Genomic DNA, 17455 nt, shown 5'->3' on the forward strand with positions numbered 1-17455 from the left:
TAGACCTAAAAACGTATGATATGTATATAAATAATGTGATAACGAAATGGGATATTAACATGATTTTAAGTTATTTAAATGAATCATTTATCGTATGGTATGAAGAAAATTTTAAATCAAAACCTGATAAACTTTTTGAACTTGATGAAATAAATAATCTTATTAAATTTCCGCTGAAAATTAAATTTTGTACTCCTCGTCTTCGTTCATTGTTGGGGATATTAAATTTTGAAAAAGATGTTGGGGATGTTTTGTATTCTGACACTGGTTCTAATTTCATTTTAATCAAATGTGATAAAGTTAATACCCCAATGAGATTTTCACATCAAACATTAGACCCTAACTCTTACCCATCAATACAAAACATTTTATCCATCAACTTAAACATATTTTCTTTATCATATCCGTTTCAATTATCCGGGAATTCATTTATTCTTCATTCAAAAGATTTATCAAATATTAAATTTAGAATAACTGACCTATTTGATTGTGATTTAGAATTTATGAATGAAATATTATGGCAATTTCAAATAGAAAAAATAGCTGATGAGATAACAGATTAAATATTTATTTTTAAATCGTAATAAATGATTAAACAACAGCAACCACAGACCATTACATACGCCATATATGCATATAATTCAAAGACGGCAGAACAAACGCAAATGTTGAAATATGGAGATTTGGAGATAGTATTGAAAAATGACCATTTCGAATTCGTTTGCAAAGGTGGTGCAGTGATATCAAATATAAAAGAAATTTTATTTATGAATTCAAAAATTAAAGGAATAACGGATGATATAACATCAATTCCACCAGAAGAACAAAGATATTACGCATTAAATGCATTTCCTAAAGTTTTGAAGATTGGAAGATTTAATTTAAATGAGGAATTCATAAAAGGTTTCCTAAATGACATAATGAAGAAGGCAGATAAGGAATATGTTAACGATGAGTTCGCATATGTGGCAAGTGTGTTAGTGAAGAAGGCATATAAGGAATATGTGGATGAAAAAGATAATGAAATTATAAAAAGGGTTGAATGGTACCATGAACGGACATCGAAGATTTTAGAAGGTAAAGCCAATACAGGGTGGGTTTCAGGATGTTTAGACCTTAAAGCGGATAAAACTTATGTTAACGATGAGTTAGGGAAGAAGGCAGATAAGGAATATGTTAACGATGAGTTAAATAAGAAGTCAGATAAAACATATGTTAACGATGAGTTAGGGAAGAAGGCAGATAAGGAATATGTTAACGATGAGTTAGGGAAGAAGGCAGATAAGGAATATGTTAACGATGAGTTAGCAAAGAAAGCAGATATATCATTTGTTAACGAAATATACCAAAGTTTAGTTGGAACAAAAAATATTGAAACTATTGTTGGCGACTTTTCTGTCAATGAAGAAAACAAATATTTTAGATGGGAGTTTGTACAGTCCTTAAGAAATGGTATACGGTATAAACTCATTCCGAAAAATAACAATGAAATGTATGTAGGCTATATAAAGAATAATGGCACACAAGTTAAAGTTCCATTAGACAACAACTGCTACTTAAACTTATATGGAGACGAACAAAAGAAATATTTAAGAGTTTATGAAATGACAGATATGACGGATATGACATTGTCTAACGTAGCTCCAGCACCGTATTATTATGACTATGGTGTTGACGCACATGTAGACCCAAAAAAGCAAACATTATATTTAGATTATTATAGATATAAAAGATATAATGCAATAGAAAAAACGAGAATAGTATACTATTATGAAGATGACAAAAATAAATATTATAGTCAAGATTTTACATACCCTGAAAACATAAGATTATATTATAAAAAATATTCTGACACAAACCAGAAGAAACCCGAAATAGTTACACTATATTTTAAGTTCAAAAGAGACAATCCTATAATATCTCATATGTTTGATTTAATGAACCCAGTAGGTTCTATTTATACATCTATGGATGTGAGAGGTCCTCAAGCAATGTTTGGTGTTGGTGCATGGGAACAAATAGTCGACAGGTTTTTGTATTGTGCAAACTCTTCAAAGGAAACAGGGGGAAGTAAAACAATTACGGGTGAAAATTTACCTGCACACAGTCACTACATAGATTTAAGCACATCTCAAGCAGGTTGGCATAAGCATAGATATTGGGATTGGTCAGGAATGACAAAAGGTAAAGGATATGATGTTAAAGATGATGTTAAATTTGCCATAAATTGTTACTGGAGTGACACTCAGGGAGAAGGAAACCATACACATCGCGTTTCAGGATATACACAAACAACGGGACAAAGTAAAGATTACATGCCACCTTATATGACTGTATTCGCATGGTATAGAGTTCAATGAACGCTCAATGTTTGTGAAACAAACTTTATGAGCTCCAAAAGAGCAAACAGCATAATTTAAATTTTTATTTTAGTATAAATGAAGATTCTACCATATGGTGTTATTGGAAGAGATAAAGATGGAAACCCAATATTTGATCCAAAGTTAAAATTAAAGTTACTGACAAGACAACAACTTGAAAAGTTGCTGAAACCAAAACAGAATGAAAAATGAGAAAATGAGAAAATGAGAAAGAAAAAAAATTTAAATTATGCAATTTTATTTTTATCATAAATGACAAAATTAATTAAGCCAACTATTTCTAAATTAATGTTACCAATGAAATCATTTCGTGGAGTACTTATCCCAGGTTCTTCACAATTAGCCAGGGTAAGTGTTGGGACTCAAGGTGGAACATTAGCGAATCCATTCAAATTATTAACTAAAGATGAAGTTAATAAAATGATGATAAAATAACTGATAACAAAATTTTATTTCACTACTACCATAAAAACAGGTGAAAAAAGAGGTGATATCTCACCTAGCCGCTTTGCGGCTCTGACCCTTTGGGTCTCTTCACCTAAATTATATTTTAGGTCAAAGCTTCCACGAGAGAAAAGATTCCTCATTCGCTAAGGATTCCAAAAATGAAAAAATCATTGATTTCGGCTGAGAAAAAACAGCAAAACCCTTCTTCCACGGGAACAAAGAAATAAAGAAGAAATAAAGAAGAAATAAAGTAAATTTTTTATTTATTCCCGTGGAAGATAGAGCACTTTTATGATACTTTTTATTCACGACAAACAAGACAAATAAAGAAAATAAGAAAATACGGCGCTGTCGCGGTTCGAACCACAGACCTTGACCCCTCCATAACACCACCTTAGACCACTGTGCTACGTAGCCTGTCGACATAAGATTTTATAAATTGCATATTTGACGTAAATTTATTTCCCAGTTATTCAAAAATAATTAATTATTGAAGAACTGGAGGTGCTACCATGCTACCATGTGCTACCAGGTCATTTAACTTCTATGAAAAAGTGTGACAACACGACATTTTGACAACACAGGAGGAGGAAGGTAGTTATGAATTATTATTGAAGAACTGGAGGTGCTACCATGCTACCATGTGCTACCAGGTCATTTAACTTCTATGAAAAAGTGTGACAACACGACATTTTGACAACACAGGAGGAGGAAGGTAGTTATGAATTATTATTGAAGAACTGGAGGTGCTACCATGCTACCATGTGCTACCAGGTCATTTAACTTCTATGAAAAAGTGTGACAACACGACATTTTGACAACAGTTCAGGAGGAAGGTAGTTATGAATTATTATTGAAGAACCTAAAAACATGAGACTTTGTCTCCGGACTCTTTGAGTCACTTCACGATAAAATAAGTGATAACAAATTTTTATTTTTATCATAAATGAATACCCCACAAGCTCAAAATTTACCACGAATCATAACAAGGGAGGAAATGATAAAAATGATGCAAGAACATGTTAAAAATAACAAACCACTAAAATTGAGAAAATGTGGTTATGCGGTAATGATGGAAAGAGAGATGATGTCGAAGAGAATAAAAATTAAATTTGGATAGAGTTTAAAAATTCATCTTTATTAAATTCATCTCTTCCAATCAATTTATTTATTCTATTAAATTCTTTTATTTTTGCTTCACTCAGTTTAAGGATTGAACGATAAGTTTCTAATTTTTCGATTATTTCTTTCCTCTCTTTATCGTTTTCAACCCCACCACATTGTGGCTTCTTTTTGTAATAACATATTTTTGATTTAATTCTGTTTAGTTTCTTTTTATATTCATCGTCTGGACTCTTGACTGCTTCGTTGTTACTCATTTTCTTACGAAATAAAAAAATTAAATATTATTTAAATATAATGGAGTAATAAAATAAATCGGAATTTCTATTAATGTATTGTTAACCTCAACTAATGCATTGCCGTTAATATATCTAACAAATTCAGCTATTGTGTCAAATCTTCGTCTTCTTTTTGTCATTGATTTATCAGTTTTTCCATAATCGAGATGAATCAAAACTTTATCCCCCTGTTTAAAATTCATGAGCCCCGAATTAATTTGTTCACGTTTAACATCATTTAACCTTTCCATTTGCTTTCTAATATATTCCCATTCTTTTGAAATATCATTTTTCATTTCCACTGGTTTCATGTTTATAGTTCTATGCCATGTATTATTGTAATAATATACTAACTGCTGTATGATGGAGTCATGATTTCCATCCCAGTATATCTGACCGTTAACCCCTAACGCATCTCTAAGAGTTCTCATTACCGCATCAACTATTTTATTATGAAACGTATATGGAGAGGATGAAAAGTAAAAATTAATTTGTGGGAAATAATGAATCATAGCTGCCTGAAATCCTTTATCACCATCACCCCTTATATTATCTACTCTTTCATGATCTAGTAAGTATTGTATAGCTCTTCTTGTTTCCTGTTCTGTTTTCCCTTTCACTGGAATGCAATATAAATATCTAGTGTTAATGTTAATGGCAAATAAATAAGTAACGTTTCCTCTTGAATATTCTAAATGATCGATTTCGTATGAATATGGATATGGTGCAAATGAAGGGCGACTAAATTTTTCCTTTAACGGTTGAATTTTTGGGTCAGTTGGTTTATTTAATATTTTGAAATCCTTTTTAAAATCTTTTTGCTTCTTTAATGTTTGAAATGGATATAATAAAGTGAATGATGAAGGATTAACTGAAGGAGGAGGTACTGTCGTTGGAGGTTTTGGTATTGCAAGTGGTTTAATTTTATCTGCTTTGATTTTGGATGATGAAGTTTTAGTTGTTGATTTTCCTTTCATTAATTCTGGATGTATTCTATTCATTTGTTTTAAATATGCTGTATATAAAGGTTTGATATACTTTCCCGCTTCGAGTTTATGTTGAAGGATGAATTCCAAAAGTTGATCTTCATTTAAAAGTCGGGCTGAATATGGTTTAACTAATGAATCATAAATTAAAGCTTGTGCTTCATTTATGGTCTGAAGGACCTGGGCGTTTTGCACCTTTAGCTGTTGAACATTTGCTACTTTCTCTTTTGGTGTTGTTTTCGGCTTTTTCTTCTTTTGTTTTTGTTCCTTTGGCTTTTGCGGCTCAGGATTATATAATTTATATAATTTATATAATTCATCAATATCTTCTTCTGTTAATACTTTATTTTTGAAATCTTTCAATTGTTTAAGTTGTGATTTACTTTTTCCCTTTGAATATTCATTATTTTTAATTTTGTCTTTAATTTTAGAAATTATTTTATCATGATATTTCAAAATTTCATTTTTATAATATGGATAATAATAATCCATATCATCGCCCGTTATATTGTTATCATATTTTTGGAGATATGCTTTTAAATCATAATAATCAAGAAAATTTTGATTAAATACTAAATCATCAATTAAATTTTCTAAATCTGCGTTATCCATTTATATAAAAATAAAATAAATGTTTTAAGGGTGTCCACCTCTTTGAATCATAGTATCAAAACCATTATTTACATATTGAATCGCATCATTAACGGTTCCTCCTTCTAAAACGGTATCAAATGGTGGAGTCCAGATTTCCTGATGATGATCATAAAATCCAGCAAAATTAACCGTATTATTAGGTAAAATATGAATCTCAGCGGTATATCTTCTATCTAAATTTGGATGCCTTATATGTATACCATTACTGCCGGATAAAATCTCAAACCTTGATTTTGTTGACGCATCAAATTATTGAAATTTCTTTCTTCAGGGGTGAATGTTCTTCTCCGTTGACGTTGTGGTGGTGGTGGTGGTCGTTGTTGCGGCTGTTGATGCTGTGGTGGGATTTGAAAAATTCGTTGTGGTTGATTATTTGGAATCTGAAAGTTAAAACCATTTGGTATAAATCGATTTGGTTCCTTTTGTCTCTTCTGTGGCATTTTATTAAAAATAAAATTTTAAATTGTATTAAATAAATGGCATACAACATCCATTTTCACAACATACAGCCTTAGTGTGTGCTCCTGTTAATGCAGTCTTACCGATTGTTAAGCGAGTCATTGACCCGTTTTTAAGTTGTAAATTAATATTCTGACCATCAAATATCACTTTATCATTTATTATATCCAAATAATTTTTAGGTGTTAATTGTTTATTTTGTCGTAAACTAACTCCTTTCATTTTTTGTGCAATCTTTTTAAAATCACTTCCATCAATTGAACCGTTGAATGAAGTATAACACTTAGGCATAAAGCAACCATGTTATCACCTTGTTTCTCAATTGCTAAACCCAATAACTTCTTCTCATGTGCTTTTTCTTCAGCTTTATTCTTTAATTTAGGTTTAAATTTCTCATTAAAACAAAAGAAATCAAAAGGTGCGAATTTGTAAATGTTTTTATCATAAAATTTTTTATCGGTTACAATTGCTTGAAATGCTTGAGTGTTAGGAAGATTTGGGTCGCCAGCGATAGCCCAATAAGATGAATCAGTATCACCTTCAATGAAATGAAAACGATTAACATCCATGCATTTATACATAAAATCATAAATGAAAACCAAATACCAGTATTTTGCGTTATCTAAAGTGAAGAATGCCTCTTGTAAACATGTATCACATCTATAAAATCTATCTTTAAGCATCACTTGATACGTATCTTCACCTATTTCTCTTATGTTTTTAAACTTATTTGACATACATGCAACGCGTGCCTTCTGTGCATTCATTATTTTAGTCTTTGCGTAATTTTGTGTATTCATTGCATCGTAACCATATGATCCATTAAGTGAAATCTTGCAAAATAAACTTTTTCCTTTATTTCCTTCTAATTCAGCCTTTTGTCTTTCATTCATAAATTCGTTCGCAAATTCATTAAAACAAGTATTTTTCGTAAATGTTAAAATTGATTGAATGTCATCAATGATAAAATGAAATCTGTCTATTAGATACCATAGATAATAAGAAGAAAATGGTTGATATTGGTTATGTGTTGATGCTAACTGAGTTAATTTCCTCTGTTTCTGGTCAACTGGTAGATTGTTTGATTTCATGTAATTATACATAAAACCACCAATTGTTTTTTCATCTGTGATAATATCAAAGTTTCTTATTATTGGTAAAAAGTTTATGTAATCATTAATGTATTTTTCATCAATGTGACCCTTTACTTCAGCCACGAATAAAGTATTTTTCTTCTTAATTATTCCCAGTGCTTTTGCTTTCTTTGTTGCTGTATCACAAATGATAACACCATTCAATCTTCCCGGCATATACATTTTATGGTCAGTATATTGAATGAAATCATGAGGATTAGATGAAAATGATGAAGGATATAATGAATTAAAGTCAACTCCAACGAAATGAGTCATAATGTTGGAAGTGTCCTCATTTGATACAGTTTTAGTTTCTGGATTATATGAAAGTTTATTAATGTGCGTGATTCCTTTAAGATTTACTCTATGTTGAACATTTGATAAACCACCAGTAATTCCATTACGGAGGATGTGATAAGCTTCAACTGAATCTAGAGTCATTGGTAAATTATTTTTTAATGCATAATTTCTTAAATTGATTCTTAAACGTTGAACATCTTCATCTTTATTTGATTTTACGACATTGCAATAACAACACATTAACTGACAATTTTCTTTGGTATGTGGTTTTTCATTATCGATTCTATCAATGTTGGTTTATTTACATATGTAAACGCTTTACCACACATTTTGCATTTAGATGAAAGGATTAAATCGTGATAGTATTGAAGTCATCCATTGAAACATTGTTTTTAGTATCCCTTTCTGCTTTTTCATCTTGTTTCTTATATGAATCAATTTTATATTTCCAATACTTTTTTGTTAATTCAAAACTTGATTCCACATTTTCTTCTTCTGGATATGTTTCGTTAGGATTGAAGTCTTATATGCTAACGCGTAACGAATCATTGATGCATTCGATGATAAAGAAAGATTATGAAGCATGTCAATTTTATAAACAAATGTTTCTTCAATAATTTTATCAATTGGGTCAATCATAATTTCAACGTCTTTATTGCAATAATGAATAAAATATTCTAATCTATTCTCAAAATTTTTAGCATCATTGAGATATATTTGATAATCTGAATCGGATATTGTTTCTTGAGTTAATGCTGAATAAAATGAATCTTTCGTGAATGGTTCCCTTTATATAATTCATCTTCGTAATTTTCCCATGTGATGAATTGATAAGGGAAAAAGGATTTAACACGTGATTTATTGTTTCCGAAATCTTGAGTGAATTGGTCTAATGTTCCACCCGCTATATAATTTCTGATGTCAATAAATCTCAATTCATGTGGACAGTTTGTTTTCTTTACAATGATTTGCTTAAATTGTGAAGATGAACCCAGCATTGATTTTATTTTCCATTTTGCAGTGTTTAAATCACGAAGAATTAAATTTAAATCAAACTTTCCGAATTAAAACCTATGATATTCACTTTATTGAATTCCTCATCTAGAAGTTCTTTAAATGCTTCTTCTGTTTTCATTTAATGTATGGGACAAAGTCCCGCGTTTGGTCCGTTGCGGCTTCATTAATTCTTCATATTGTTCAATATTTGATTTAGCAACTAATGAACAGGTTGAAAATAAAAATTCAATCCAATCAGAGATGAACGAATCACTTGATGTTAAGCAAAAATTCCTCGTAAATGTTTTATCACGGTCTACGACCTCGCCGCTTCGGTCTGAAAGACCTTCAGGACTCAAAGAGTCCGTTTGCGGCTTTATTTTGACAGTTGATGATACCATAAATGGTTTTAAGTAAGCGTTCAAAGTTGCACATTCAGAAAGTTGAAGTTCTTCTTTAGTCTCTAATGTTTCGAAGTCAAAAGTAATATAATATCTTGTTGTTTATAATATTCCTGCAAATTGTGAGCTAATAGCCATTATATATCTTCTGTTTCGTGATATGTGTGCATATGGTTGTTGTGTGTTTTGCAAATTGAACGTCTTTGAATTAATCTTCCATATATTTTCTTTACATTTCTCACAATGTTTTAAAAATCTTCTTTGGTTTTTCCTTTCTGGGTCATCACGGATAGAATATACTTCTTCTTTGCAAAAGGGGCAAACTTTATATCCTGTGAGTGCTTCAACGTCTGTAATTCTGTCAGCGTGAAGTTTTCCACATGGACTCTGTGTTAATAAAATATTTACTGTTTCAAATTCTGGATCTATCATTATTGATTCACTAATGGAAAGTCTACCTTATTTATGTCTACGTCTTCTGGTTGAGGGTCACAATAATAAAAATCAATATTAACGTTTAACATTCTTGCTAACCTCTCACTTTCTGATGAAATGTCAAATCCTTCATATGCATCTATGGCTTCATTTAAATAACTTCTACGAGTTTTAGGATTAACACCATCAGGAATGTTATAGAAGCGTTTAAATAACCTTCTACCTTCGCTCTTATTTGATTATCATTCATTTTAGCTGTTCCGTTTTTGTTCATTTATGTAAGAATAAAAAATTAAAAAATAAATAAAAATAAAGTTTATTTTTTTAAAGTCCAGGGCTAAAGTCCATAAAATGAATTAAGAACACATAAATTTTTATCATCTGCGACGTGACGAATACATTTTAATTTACTCAAGAATGCGTACCCTGATACATTAAATCTAATTCCTGTCTTATTTAATTTCACAACTTTGAAAAGGAATGTATGAATAGCTATAAAATGATGAGATGATGTTTTATGGGTTGCTTCCATTTTTTCTGAAATAAATGAATAAATATAATGTTTATAAGTTTTCATATCTTTTATATTCTTAATAACGAATGGTATAGACCTTTCAACTTCGTCTTCCTTCGGTGCTGTTCTTTCATATGAAACATTATTAGTATCTTCAATAATGAAACCACAATCGCATAAAATTTTATATGTACCAATTGTTTCTTTTGATATTTTATCTAACAAATCAAAAACTTTATCAACACCTGTACATTTATTTAAATAATAATTTGTGTAAATATCATGGTCTTCTTTCTTAATCGTATTTGTTGCATATGTTACATTTTTCAGTGCTTTTTTGAATTTTTCAGAATCAAGAGGAGGTGAAAGTAATATACATGGATAATCTCCATCGTCAATAAATTGTAACTTATGTTTATGAATAAATTTAGTACCTTCTTCTGAAAGTGTTTCGTCTATTTCACCATCTAATAAATTTTGTGTTGATTCCAAAAAGTAATTTTTATATCTTTCTTCATGAGATTTTTGAACTTCTGATTCTGAAGCTGGGATATTCATTAAACCCTCTACTTCATTCTCATTATATTTTTCAACTTCTCTTAATTCCTTAATTTTTTCATCTATTTCATCTCTTATTTTTTCCAGTCTTTCAATTTCATCATATTCATCATCTTTAATCCGTTCTTCATAATATTCAGGGAAAACATCAGGTTCTTTAGGTTTTTCTTCTTCAGATGTGGGATATAAGAAATTTATAACATCATCTTTATTCATTTTTCCATCATAATCTAAATCATTTAATAACTCCGCGAATTTTTGACAATTTCTTAAATAATATTTATTAACTTCATAACTCGCCTCCTCTAATATATCCTTTATTTCCTCGTTTGTGAATCCCAATTTTTTAACGTCGTTAGTCTTGACACTCATTTTCATACGAATTAAAAAAATAAATTATTCAAAAAATGTAAGACATGAATTTTTAAAGTTTATTTTTTTATTTTTTTTTTTTTTTTATGGTAGTGAATCTTTCATTCATGAAATAATTATTTTAATTTCTTTTACTCTCTCATACATACTAGATTTGAAGAATTCAGAACTTTTACCATAATCCCTAAATGTTTTCTTATCCCTAACGTGTGCCAGTTATTATATGAAACTGAATAAACTTTATCTTTATCTTTACACCTTTCATCACTTCCAATATATTTATATCTCAGTTTTGATTTAGCATTTTCATATTCATTAGCGTTTAATAATTCGCAGTCTTCCTTTTTAAATTGATGTTTAAGATATTCAGGATTTAATACTCTACGTTTATATGCTCCTAACTTAGTTCTAAAGGTTTTTCTACAAAATTTAGGAATTCCATCCTCTTTAATGTCATCAATGATTTCCATTTCATTATTTTCAATTTCTTCTTCTCGTTTATGAGGTCTTTGATTATGACTCCATTGATTCCATGAAATTAAATATTCTTTATCATTATATTTATACTTCATTAGCTTATTTTGGCTTTCATATTCATTTAATAATTCACAATCTTCATTTTTAAATTGAAGTTTAACCCATTCAGGATTTAAACAATGTTTAATTAATCGCGGAATATCTGACATCATCTATATATAGCTTCTTTTATAAAAGATAAAAAATAAATTATTTTAAAATTAATGTTAATTTTTTTAATGTGTTTATAAATAAATATATTTTAATGCATCGTCTATATATAGATGTAACAAAAAAAGTCACTAAACCCGCACTCATATACTACTTTTCGTTATAAATTTTGTATGGATGAGAATGAGAGGACTCGTGTGATCAAGTTTGGTATAATTGATGAGTATGACTTGACACGTGGGTCCTCTTGCTATCATTCTCTCTTGAAAATTGGTGAATTTGAGCACATCGCAGTCACTCCGAAAAATTTTATCATGTTTAACTCAGGAAAATTCAAGAAATCATATGATATTAAGTCAATATGCGCTAAATACATCAAATCACACCACATAATAGTATCAATTACTCCAAATCCAAATAGAATACAAATTTTCCTCATCACAAATCTTTATCAGCCTATATATACTAGTGAACCAATTGATCAAGTAGGTATTTGTCATATCATTTTCTCTGAGAAGCATCAAATAATCTTTACTCTAGGTATAGGAATCAAATCATGGCTTCTCGAAAAATCATATACTCGAGAGGGAAATGCAAAAATAAACACAGGATTTAGAGTCACATTCTTAAAATCATTCGCTTTGAACTATATGGCTCCATTACTTACAAATCCTTGTTGGATTGAATCTAAATCACAACTCGTACTGCCATCGAAAGATGGTATTATTTGTTTTGATGCAGATGGAAACATGTTGAAATGTCCTATATCTCTTAATTCCGAAAAATTTACATTGTATTTGTACAATGAAAACACAAACAAAGCACTAACTAGTGATGGCGATCAAGGTGTTTGTCTCTGGAACAAACATGGCCGCTTAAAATACCATTTTACATCAGTTACTAAACCAATTTACATTGCTTATCAAATGACTAATGAATTTTACATTATTTACGATAGTTCTGCTTTCATTAGTATCTTTGATATCAAAACAGGCCGAGTTTTCCCATTAGTTAAACTTGATGCACCACCTTTACATATCTTTTTCGAACGCGAAAGAGGTAAATCAACTATGTTGTTTGTTTTCCAACGAAACAAAGCAAAAGCATACCGAGTTGTCATTCCATGGTCACTTTGGCGTAAAGTCACAACAGAACCTCTTAAGATCACACGTTGTCCTAAAGCTAATGGTGCAGCACGAATTGCAGTTTTATTAAAAGATGCATCGATCCAATTGTTTTCTCCTGTTACACGAAATTTGTTGAGTTTATGTCATGCACGAATCACCGGATTCCCTATTTCAGTCTTAGTTGATCGCGGTATGCAAAACATGGCTAAATCAAGAGACCAATTATTTGTCACATTTGACAATGGTCTCTTAGCAGTTTTTGGCACTAATGGTCAATTAATGGAACCAGTATTGATGGTTGACATCAAAGCTACATGTTGTGCATTGTCAATGTTTTGTCATAAATGGTGTCTTTTGATTGGTACATCTAAAGGAGACATCATTATTTACGAGTACCGAAAATTACGGTTTTTGAAACGTATTGGTCAAAAAAGAGAAATGATTTATGAAATTTTACATCATGATGATACTAACTCATTTTTTGTTAGTTACCAAGATGTCATTGTTCGATACAACACAGAAACAGGAAATATTGATGAAGAAGTCAACTGTCAACATGGGATTATTTCAAGTGTTTGTGGTTATAACATTGTTATCGGATATGAAGATGGAACATTTAATATTTTTAGGATTACACAAAAAAATCTTCAACAAATCCATGGAAGAGAGAAACCATTACATAAAGGAAAAGTTACAGGAATCACCGCAGGAATATCATTCTTTGTAACAAGTGGATATGATGGATCAGTTTTAGTTTGGTCAAATGATTGTGAAGTTTTAGTTCAACTTATTTTGCCACTTCCTATTTTATCTGTTGCATTTCTTAATGGTAAACGAGGACTTTTGATTGGAACACCATCCGAAATCATGATTGTTAATGGTTCATCTCTTTTTGGTATCCAAGTTGATCCAGAAGATCCTCTTTTCGACAACTTCGACCGATTGAAAGATCAAATGAACGGTATTTTCCAGTTGTTTGATGATTTCGATCATTGTGAAGAAGAAGACATCAATTTTCTTTTTGAACGAAACAAAGAAGAAAACGAAGAAGAAGAATCAGACAACAGCGAATTTGAATTTGATATTGATATTGATGCAAAACATCAATGGGTTCCAAACTTTGTTAAGATTGAACCTATTTACATAGACAAACCACAAAGAAAGAAAAAAGTCACAATAGAGAATAATAATAACAATAACAATAATAATAAGAAAGAAGATGAAGAAGAATGGAGAGATGCTATGGGTCGATCAATGAAAGATTTGATTGACTTGAAAGAAATGGAGATGATTATGGACGAATTAGAAAAAGCTAAAGAAACAGAACAAAAAGAAGACAAAGAAAGAGAAAAATCAATTGAAGAAGAAGAACAATATGAAGAGGAAGATTTATATGAATATGTTTCAGAAGAAGATGAAATATATGAAAAAGAAATTAATAAATCTCCTTCGAAAGTTTCATCTCGTATTAGTGAAAAGAGATCAAAATCAACAGTTAAGTCCAATCTTGATAAAGTAAAAGAAGATAAAAACACTGAAGGAAAAACAACACCAAAGAAATCTCCAAAATTCAAGAAAGGAGAAAATATTTCATCTCATTCCGCTAAAACAATGAGAGAAAATAGTTCATCTTTATCACAAATTTCAGGAAACAATTCATCACTTTCTAATTTGATGAGATCTTCAAAATCAGTTGTTTCTGATATCGAAAAATCAACAAGATCATCAAAAGCACCAGCAAGTTTATCTTCTCTTTCTCTTTCTCTTTCTAATTCAAATCCTAATTCTAATTCTAATTCTAATTCTCCATCAAAATCAAATTCAGATTCACAAAAATCATCTAAAACAAATTCAAAAAAATCAAATAAAAATTCATCAGAGCAAAATTTTTCACCAAAATCTGAAGAAAAACTTTCCAAAAAATCAACAAATGTTGATCAAAAATCTTCAACAAATAATGGTCAGAAACAATTAAAGAATGTCTCTGTTAATAATCAAAAACTTCCAAAGAGAATTCCTCCAATAAATTCACCAAGAATTAATCAAAGACAAAATCAAAATCAGAATCAAGTTGTAAGAAAATCAATTGTAAAAAGTGATAATACTAATAATGAAAGTGCAGTAGTTTCTGAAGTCAAACTTGAATTTCCTTCATCAAAATATGGAGGATTGATGGAAAGTGAAGTTTCAAATGAATTACCAAACAACAGAATTGAAATTGAAACTCAACTTCCTAAATCAATCAACAAAAAGAATAAAAACAAAACATCTAAAGGAGAACGAACTCCAATTTTACATACAAAAGAAATTGGAATGACAACAAATAAAAATAAAAACAAAAGCAAAAACAAAAATAAAAATGAAAATGAAAATCCAGATGTTGTTTTTGTTGATGATCGAAAGATTGATATGTTGATGAAATCAATGAAATCATTTACAGGAAATGAAGAAAACATTGAAGACAATTTCGAAGTGAATTCACCTAAAATCATATCATCAAAGAATCCAAGAAGAAAAATGAAACAAATTCAAGAAAATTTATCTTCATCTCCATCTAAATCAAGTGTCATCAGAATGATCAAAGAATCAGATTCAACAAAGAATTTTAGAATCAGAGAACCACAAATGAAAGGAGAAAATTCACATATTAATGAAAACGAACCATTTATCAGACAACGAAATCCAAGACATGTCATATTACATAACACTAAACGAGTTGTCAATCCAGATATTGACATCAGAGAATATATTCCAGCACAATTTTATTTGGACAAGAAATTTTTGAGCAAATTCATTGACATTCATGATTCTGAAGTCCAACAATTTCTGAGACGCCTTGCATGTTTCCATGGTGCTTCATTTGATATTACAGATAACAATAACGATGACAATGCCAATGCCAATGAGAATGATAATGATGATGAATTAATCTATCAAACTGATAATGAATCAAGAAAAGAAGAAAGTATTGAAAACAAACTTAATTATATTAAAGAAATCAAAGAATATTTGATTAAATATTCACCACATAAACCAAGAGTTTTCAATAAACCAAACTTGAATTACGATTCCGAAAACTATTACAATTATGAACGTAAACATGACATTGTCAATCATCATCCTCGACGAATCAGTGTTCAAGAACGATCTGCGAAACTCCAACATTTGCAAGATATTGAAAACGAAGACAAAGGAAAGTCGAAATTTAAACCATTTGTTGATTTTGGATTTAAGAAAGAATCATTAAGTGACATTTCACATATATTTGAACGTGCAAACAAGAAGATGAGAGCCTCTGCACAATCACAACGATCTCGAAAGATCGAAAAACCAATTAAGTTGATTAATTCACCTAGATCTAGCGTCAGATCCGGAAAAGTATAATATTATTTGATATTAATATTTTATAGACATAATTAAAATATGTTTCGCACTTTTTCTGATAAGCCGCAAGCCGATAAAAAGTGTGAATACATATTTTAATAGATTCTGATACTTTTTCTGGCTTATTTTATAAGCTTGTAAAAACTATTGTTGTATGATTATATAAATTTGTTATGTTTGAATAATTATTTACTTGAAAAATTTTATTACTTGTTGGGCTTCCTTAAAATAGTAAGGCGCTTAATTTTCCAGTAGGAGAATTGACCTATTGTAGAATTGCAAAGTATCTGACCAAACTTATTGGAATGGGACCAAACGAATTGGTTATGCGTTATCTATTCCTCTTCTGATATTTTTAATTGCAAATGCTTGATTTTCAAACTCTATTTGGTAAAAAAATCATATAATTTCGACAAATTATTTTGAAGATGTTTTATTATCGTCTGGAAAAGTGACAAAATTATCATTGTCGTCTAAAAAAGAGATTTTACAAGCATGTTTTGGTACCTAAATAAAAGAAGATCATCAATTCCATCTATGTATATAGTGTGCAAACACGCATGATATATGGTGTAGTTCTTTATCTGACTAAAAATCAGTATAAATTCATTTAAAAAAAAAACTTGATTTTCAAAGATGAAGTCACAAAATTAGGTTCAAAGTTTCATGCCCTAAGATGGAGCAGTAGCTCCACTAACTCCAATTAAATCATGTTTAAATGTCACTTTTTGTGTATTTTGGCACTTTTTCTGCAAAAAGCCTTTTTGGCACGCCCGTAAATACAAAAAGCTGATTTTTAAACCATTTGTTGATTTTGGATTTAAGAAAGAATCATTAAGTGACATCGCACATATATTTGAACGTGCTAACAAGAAAAGAAGAGCCTCTGCACAATCGCAACGAGCTCGAAAGATTGAAAAGCCAATTAAGTTGGTTAATTCACCAAGATCTGATGTCAGATCTGGAAAAGTATAATATTATTTGTTATTAATATGTTTTCCTATATATTTTTGTATAATTATATAAATTTGTTATGTTTGTTTACTTATATAATTGAAAAAGTTGAAAAAAAAATATTACCAATTTTCCTGAATATAATTTTTATTATCAAGATTTACTATTATATGATTGAAAAAGTTGAAAAATCAAGTTATCAAACAAATCAGAATTAAAGTAATTTATACAGAAATATACTTTGAATGAGTACTTGTAATTATTGAA

At 29.8% G+C, this 17455-nt stretch overlaps 4 protein-coding genes and 1 pseudogene across 5 annotated transcripts, besides 2 other annotated features; 3 read left to right on the plus strand and 2 right to left on the minus strand.

The window, feature by feature from the left end:
- Nucleotides 1–4965: part of a mobile genetic element that runs on past the window's edge.
- TVAGG3_0778100 (phage tail repeat-like family) lies at nucleotides 588–2360 on the plus strand (the record flags this gene model as incomplete). The annotated part of the gene is made up of 1 exon (XM_051246216.1): nucleotides 588–2360. The coding sequence occupies one exon, from the start codon at nucleotides 588–590 to the stop codon at nucleotides 2358–2360; it is 1773 nt and encodes a 590-aa protein (XP_051081691.1).
- Nucleotides 3935–4207, minus strand: TVAGG3_0778110 (uncharacterized protein; the record flags this gene model as incomplete). The annotated part of the gene is made up of 1 exon (XM_001313393.1): nucleotides 3935–4207. One exon carries the CDS (start codon nucleotides 4205–4207, stop codon nucleotides 3935–3937), a length of 273 nt encoding a protein of 90 aa, XP_001313394.1.
- Nucleotides 4966–5850: 885 nt separating the features above from the next.
- Nucleotides 5851–6308, minus strand: TVAGG3_0778120 (annotated as a pseudogene). Its single transcript has one exon. A coding segment is annotated over exon 1 (458 nt).
- Nucleotides 6309–8876: 2568 nt separating this feature from the next.
- TVAGG3_0778130 (uncharacterized protein) lies at nucleotides 8877–9173 on the plus strand (the record flags this gene model as incomplete). Its single annotated transcript, XM_051246217.1, has 1 exon — nucleotides 8877–9173. The coding sequence occupies one exon, from the start codon at nucleotides 8877–8879 to the stop codon at nucleotides 9171–9173; it is 297 nt and encodes a 98-aa protein (XP_051081692.1).
- A 1514-nt stretch (nucleotides 9174–10687) lies between these two features.
- Nucleotides 10688–11004: a mobile genetic element.
- Nucleotides 11005–11896: 892 nt separating this feature from the next.
- On the plus strand, nucleotides 11897–16383 carry TVAGG3_0778150 (WD40 repeat-like family; the record flags this gene model as incomplete). The annotated part of the gene is made up of 1 exon (XM_001313390.1): nucleotides 11897–16234. The coding sequence occupies one exon, from the start codon at nucleotides 11897–11899 to the stop codon at nucleotides 16232–16234; it is 4338 nt and encodes a 1445-aa protein (XP_001313391.1).
- Nucleotides 16384–17455: the final 1072 nt, after the last annotated feature.

This window comes from Trichomonas vaginalis, chromosome VI (genome assembly GCF_026262505.1).
Source record: "Trichomonas vaginalis G3 chromosome VI, whole genome shotgun sequence".
NCBI lineage: Eukaryota > Parabasalia > Trichomonadida > Trichomonadidae > Trichomonas > Trichomonas vaginalis.